The 5,443-nt window shown below is 43.2% G+C and overlaps 1 protein-coding gene across 1 annotated transcript in view; it reads right to left on the bottom strand.

Annotated features, from left to right (window-relative positions):
- Positions 1-367: 367 nt before the first annotated feature.
- The window catches only part of si:dkey-33c12.3 (uncharacterized protein LOC335380 homolog), a 6,948-nt gene continuing 1,872 nt past the window's right edge, over positions 368-5,443 (bottom strand). Inside the window, exons 2-3 of the mRNA XM_046307675.1 lie at positions 1,540-1,664; positions 368-571 (exon numbers count right to left, since the gene is read on the bottom strand). Of these exons, the coding sequence (XP_046163631.1) occupies positions 520-571; positions 1,540-1,664 (177 nt within the window). The 3' untranslated portion in view covers positions 368-519. The remainder of the gene's footprint in view (positions 572-1,539; positions 1,665-5,443) is intronic.

Raw genomic sequence — 5,443 nt, 5'->3', positions numbered from 1 at the left:
GGTAGTAAGGGGTTTAGGTAAGGGTGGGGTGGTAAGGGGTTTAGGTAAGGGTGGGATAGTAAGAGGTTTAGGTAAGGGTGGGGTAGTAAGGGGTTTAGGTAAGGGTGGGGTGGTAAGGGGTTTAGGTAAGGGTGGGGTAGTAAGGGGTTTAGGTAAGGGTGGGGTAGTAAGAGGTTTAGGTAAGGGTGGGGTGGGGTGGTAAGGGGTTTAGGTAAGGGTGGGATAGTAAGAGGTTTAGGTAAGGGTGGGGTAGTATGGGGTTTAGGTAAGGGTGGGATAGTAAGAGGTTTAGGTAAGGGTGGGGTAGTAAGAGGTTTAGGTAAGGGTGGGGTAGTATGGGGTTTAGGTAAGGGTGGGGTAGTAAGAGGTTTAGGTAAGGGTGGGGTAGTATGGGGTTTAGGTAAGGGTGGAAGGAGGACCAATGGTAGGGCTATAAGACTAAAGAGTATGGTTTAGGTTAGGGTATAGGCTATTGAGATATTGAGGTTTGGGGTTATTGGGGTTCAGTGTGAAGAGGATTTAGTTCAGGGCAGAGAAGGTCAGCCTGAACTCTTCTCCCTCCAGCAGTTTCCTGTGAAGAAAATATATATTAAAGTGTTGGTCGTATCAATGTGTTGGTTACATCAATGTGTTGGTCGTATCAATATGTTGGTCGTATCAATATGTTGGTTACATCAATGTGTTGGTCGTATCAATGTGTTGGTCGTATCAATGTGTTGGTCGTATCATTGTGTTGGTCGTATCAATATGTTGGTCGTATCAATGTGTTGGTTACATCAATGTGTTGGTCGTATCAATGTGTTGGTCGTATCAATGTGTTGGTCGTATCAATGTGTTGGTCGTATCAATGTGTTGGTCGTATCAATGTGTTGGTCGTATCAATGTGTTGGTCGTATCAATGTGTTGGTCGTATCAATGTGTTGGTCGTATCAATGTGTTGGTTACATCAATGTGTTGGTCGTATCAATGTGTTGGTCGTATCAATGTGTTGGTCGTATCAATGTGTTGGTCGTATCAATGTGTTGGTCGTATCAATGTGTTGGTCGTATCAATGTGTTGGTCATATTATTGTGTTGGTCGTATCAATGTGTTGGTCGTATCAATGTGTTGGCCGTATCAAACACAAGTTGTTGTAGATCCAGGTTGACATGTTTGACAGTAAAGCATTTCGTTGTGTTGTGTATTTCTTGCTGCATATTGTGCGTATGACAAATTAACCTTGATGTAATTTGATACTGGCTGAGAGTGGCTGATAGTTGCTAATAGTGGCCGAGAGTGGCCGAGAGTGGCCGAGAGTGGCCGATAGTGGCCGATAGTGGCCGATAGTGGCTGATAGTGGCTGAGAGTGGCTGATAGTGGCTGAGAGTGGCTGATAGTGTCTGAGAGTGGCCGAGAGTGGCCGAGAGTGGCCGAGAGTGGCTGATAGTGTCTGAGAGTGACTGATAGTGTCTGAGAGTGGCTGATAGTGGCTGATAGTGGCTGATAGTGGCTGATAGTGGCTGAGAGTGGCTGAGAGTGGCTGACCAAGGTTAAGGTTACCTGTATGCCGCGATCTCAATGTCCAAAGCCATTTTAACATTGAGAAGGTCCTGGTACTCTCTGAGGTAGCGAGACATCTCCTGCTTTGCCTCGTTGATGTCGCACTCCAGATCGTTTATCCTCACCTGAAACAAACAGACCATTTATCCTGAAACAACAGTCCATTTATCCTGAAACAACAGACCATTTATCCTCACCTGAAACAAACAGACCATTTATCCTGAAACAACAGTCCATTTATCCTGAAACAAACAGACCATTTATCCTGAAACAACAGACCATTTATCCTGAAACAACAGACCATTTATCCCGAAACAACAGACCATTTATCATCACCTGAAACAAACAGACCATTTATCCTGAAACAACAGACCATTTATCCTGAAACAAACAGACCATTTATCCCGAAACAACAGACCATTTATCCTGAAACAAACAGACCATTTATCCTGAAACAAACAGACCATTTATCCTGAAACAACAGACCATTTATCCTGAAACAACAGACCAATTATCCTGAAACAAACAGACCATTTATCCTGAAACAAACAGACCATTTATCCTGAAACAAACAGACCATTTGTCCTGAAACAAACAGACCATTTATCCTGAAACAAACAGACCATTTATCCTGAAACAAACAGACCATTTATCCTGAAACAACAGACCATTTATCCTGAAACAAACAGACCATTTATCCTGAAACAAACAGACCATTTGTCCTGAAACAAACAGACCATTTATCCTGAAACAAACAGACCATTTATCCTGAAACAAACAGACCATTTATCCTGAAACAACAGACAATTTATCCTGAAACAAACAGACCATTTATCCTGAAACAAACAGGCCATTTATCCTGAAACAAACAGACCATTTATCCTGAAACAACAGACCATTTATCCTGAAACAAACAGACCATTTATCCTGAAACAACAGACCATTTATCCTGAAACAACAGACCATTTATCCTGAAACAACAGACCATTTATCATCACCTGAAACAAACAGACCATTTATCCTGAAACAAACAGACCATTTATCATCACCTGAAACAACAGACCATTTATCATCACCTGAAACAAACAGACCATTTATCCTGAAACAACAGACCAATTATCCTGAAACAAACAGACCATTTATCCTGAAACAACAGACCATTTATCATCACCTGAAACAACAGACCATTTATCCTGAAACAAACAGACCATTTATCCTGAAAGAAACAGACCATTTATCCTGAAACAAACAGACCATTTATCCTGAAACAAACAGACCATTTATCCTGAAACAAACAGACCATTTATCCTGAAACAAACAGACCATTTATCCTGAAACAACAGACCATTTATCATCACCTGAAACAACAGACCATTTATCATCACTTGAAACAACAGACCATTTATCCTGAAACAACAGATAATTTATCCTGAAACAACAGACCATTTATCCTGAAACAAACAGACCATTTATCCTGAAACAACAGACCATTTATCCTGAAACAACAGACCATTTATCCTTAAACAACATACCATTTATCCTGAAACAACAGACCATTTATCATCACCTGAAACAAACAGACCATTTATCCTGAAACAACAGACCAATTATCCTGAAACAACAGACCATTTATCCTGAAACAAACAGACCATTTATCATCACCTGAAACAACAGACCATTTATCCTGAAACAACAGACCATTTATCCTGAAACAACAGACCATTTATCCTGAAACAACAGACCATTTATCATCACCTGAAACAACAGACCATTTATCATCACCTGAAACAAACAGACCATTTATCCTGAAACAACAGACCAATTATCCTGAAACAAACAGACCATTTATCCTGAAACAAACAGACCATTTATCCTGAAACAAACAGACCATTTGTCCTGAAACAAACAGACCATTTATCCTGAAACAAACAGACCATTTATCCTGAAACAAACAGACCATTTATCCTGAAACAACAGACCATTTATCCTGAAACAAACAGACCATTTATCCTGAAACAAACAGACCATTTGTCCTGAAACAAACAGACCATTTATCCTGAAACAAACAGACCATTTATCCTGAAACAAACAGACCATTTATCCTGAAACAACAGACAATTTATCCTGAAACAAACAGACCATTTATCCTGAAACAAACAGGCCATTTATCCTGAAACAAACAGACCATTTATCCTGAAACAACAGACCATTTATCCTGAAACAAACAGACCATTTATCCTGAAACAAACAGACCATTTATCCTGAAACAACAGACCATTTATCCTGAAACAACAGACCATTTATCATCACCTGAAACAAACAGACCATTTATCATCACCTGAAACAAACAGACCATTTATCATCACCTGAAACAACAGACCATTTATCCTGAAACAAACAGACCATTTATCCTGAAACAAACAGACCATTTATCCTGAAACAACAGACCATTTATCCTGAAACAACAGACCATTTATCATCACCTGAAACAACAGACCATTTATCATCACCTGAAACAACAGACCATTTATCATCACCTGAAACAATATCACTTTGAAAAAATCAGGTCCATTAAACAGCAAGGGCCTGTGCTCCAAATGACACCCTAACCGTTCCCTATGTAATACATTACCCTGGACCAGAGCCCTGTGTAGTACACTACATGGGAAATTAGGTGGTATTGAGATGCAGCCCAGGTCTCAGACCAGATCTTTATTATTCTAAATATAGAAACAGTGGAAGGACATATTCAGCTGAATAACAGCTTTGGTGTGACCTTCCTCTGTCATTTTGTCTCCTTATGGAGGTGTCCATGAATACTGACAAACCTTGGAGACCTTCACCTCTACACAATGACCACGACGACTCCCTGCACAGACTGATCTATTACTACTGAGGAGAGAGAGGAGGAGGTGGGGAGGAGTGGAGTGGACAGGTGGGGAGGAGTGGAGTGTATAGGTGGGGGGAGGAGATGTGCGGGAGGGGAGGAGAGGAGAGAGAGGAGCAGGTGGGGAGGAGTGGAGTGGAGAGACGGGGGGAGGTGATGTGGGGGGTGGACGTAGGAGAGGAGAGGTGGGGGAAGGAGGAGGAGAGTTGGGGTTGGGGAGGAGAGGCGGGGGTTGGTTGAAGAGAGGTGGGGGTTGGAGAGTAGAGGTGGGGGTTGGAGAGTAGAGGTGGGGGTAGGAGAGTAGAGGTGGGGATAGGAGAGGAGATGTGGGGTTGGGGAGGAGAGGTGGGGGTATGAGAGGAGAGGTGGGGGTAGGAGAGGAGAGGTGGGGGTAGGAGAGGAGAGAAGGGGGTTGGGGAGGAGAGGTGGGGGTAGGAGAGGAGAGATGGGGGTTGGAGTGGAGAGGTGGGGGTATGAGAGGAGAGGTGGGGTATGAGAGGAGAGGTGGGGGTATGAGAGGAGAGGTGGGGGTATGAGAGGAGAGGTGGGGGTTGGAGAGGAGAGAAGGGGGTTGGGGAAAGCTGGTGCAGTGAAACATTCTCCATATAGAGTAGGGACCAAATCAGAGTCACAGTAGCATCAGAGTAAGCTACCCCGTGAGCTGCTAGCAGCCTGCTACTGCTCTTTCACATGATCACATCTATATCTACAAGAGTTTTTGGCTATGTTCTTACCCCAGTTTGAAATGGTCACATTATGACATCTATACCTTTGTCACTGTGTACCTCTTCCCTCTGGTTCTATACCTCTTCCCCCTGGTTCTATACCTCTCCCCCCTGGTTCTATACCTCTCCCCCTGGTTCTATACCTCTCCCCCTGGTTCTATACCTCTCCCCTGGTTCTATACCTCTCCCCCTGGTTCTATACCTCTCCCCCTGGTTCTATACCTCTTCCCCCTGGTTCTATACCTCTCCCCTGGTTCTATACCTCTCCCCCTGGTTCTATACCTCTCCCCCT

Source organism: Oncorhynchus gorbuscha, linkage group LG17, assembly GCF_021184085.1.
Source record: "Oncorhynchus gorbuscha isolate QuinsamMale2020 ecotype Even-year linkage group LG17, OgorEven_v1.0, whole genome shotgun sequence".
Classification (NCBI taxonomy): Eukaryota; Metazoa; Chordata; class Actinopteri; order Salmoniformes; family Salmonidae; genus Oncorhynchus; species Oncorhynchus gorbuscha.
This window is presented reverse-complemented; position numbering and strand designations above follow the sequence as displayed.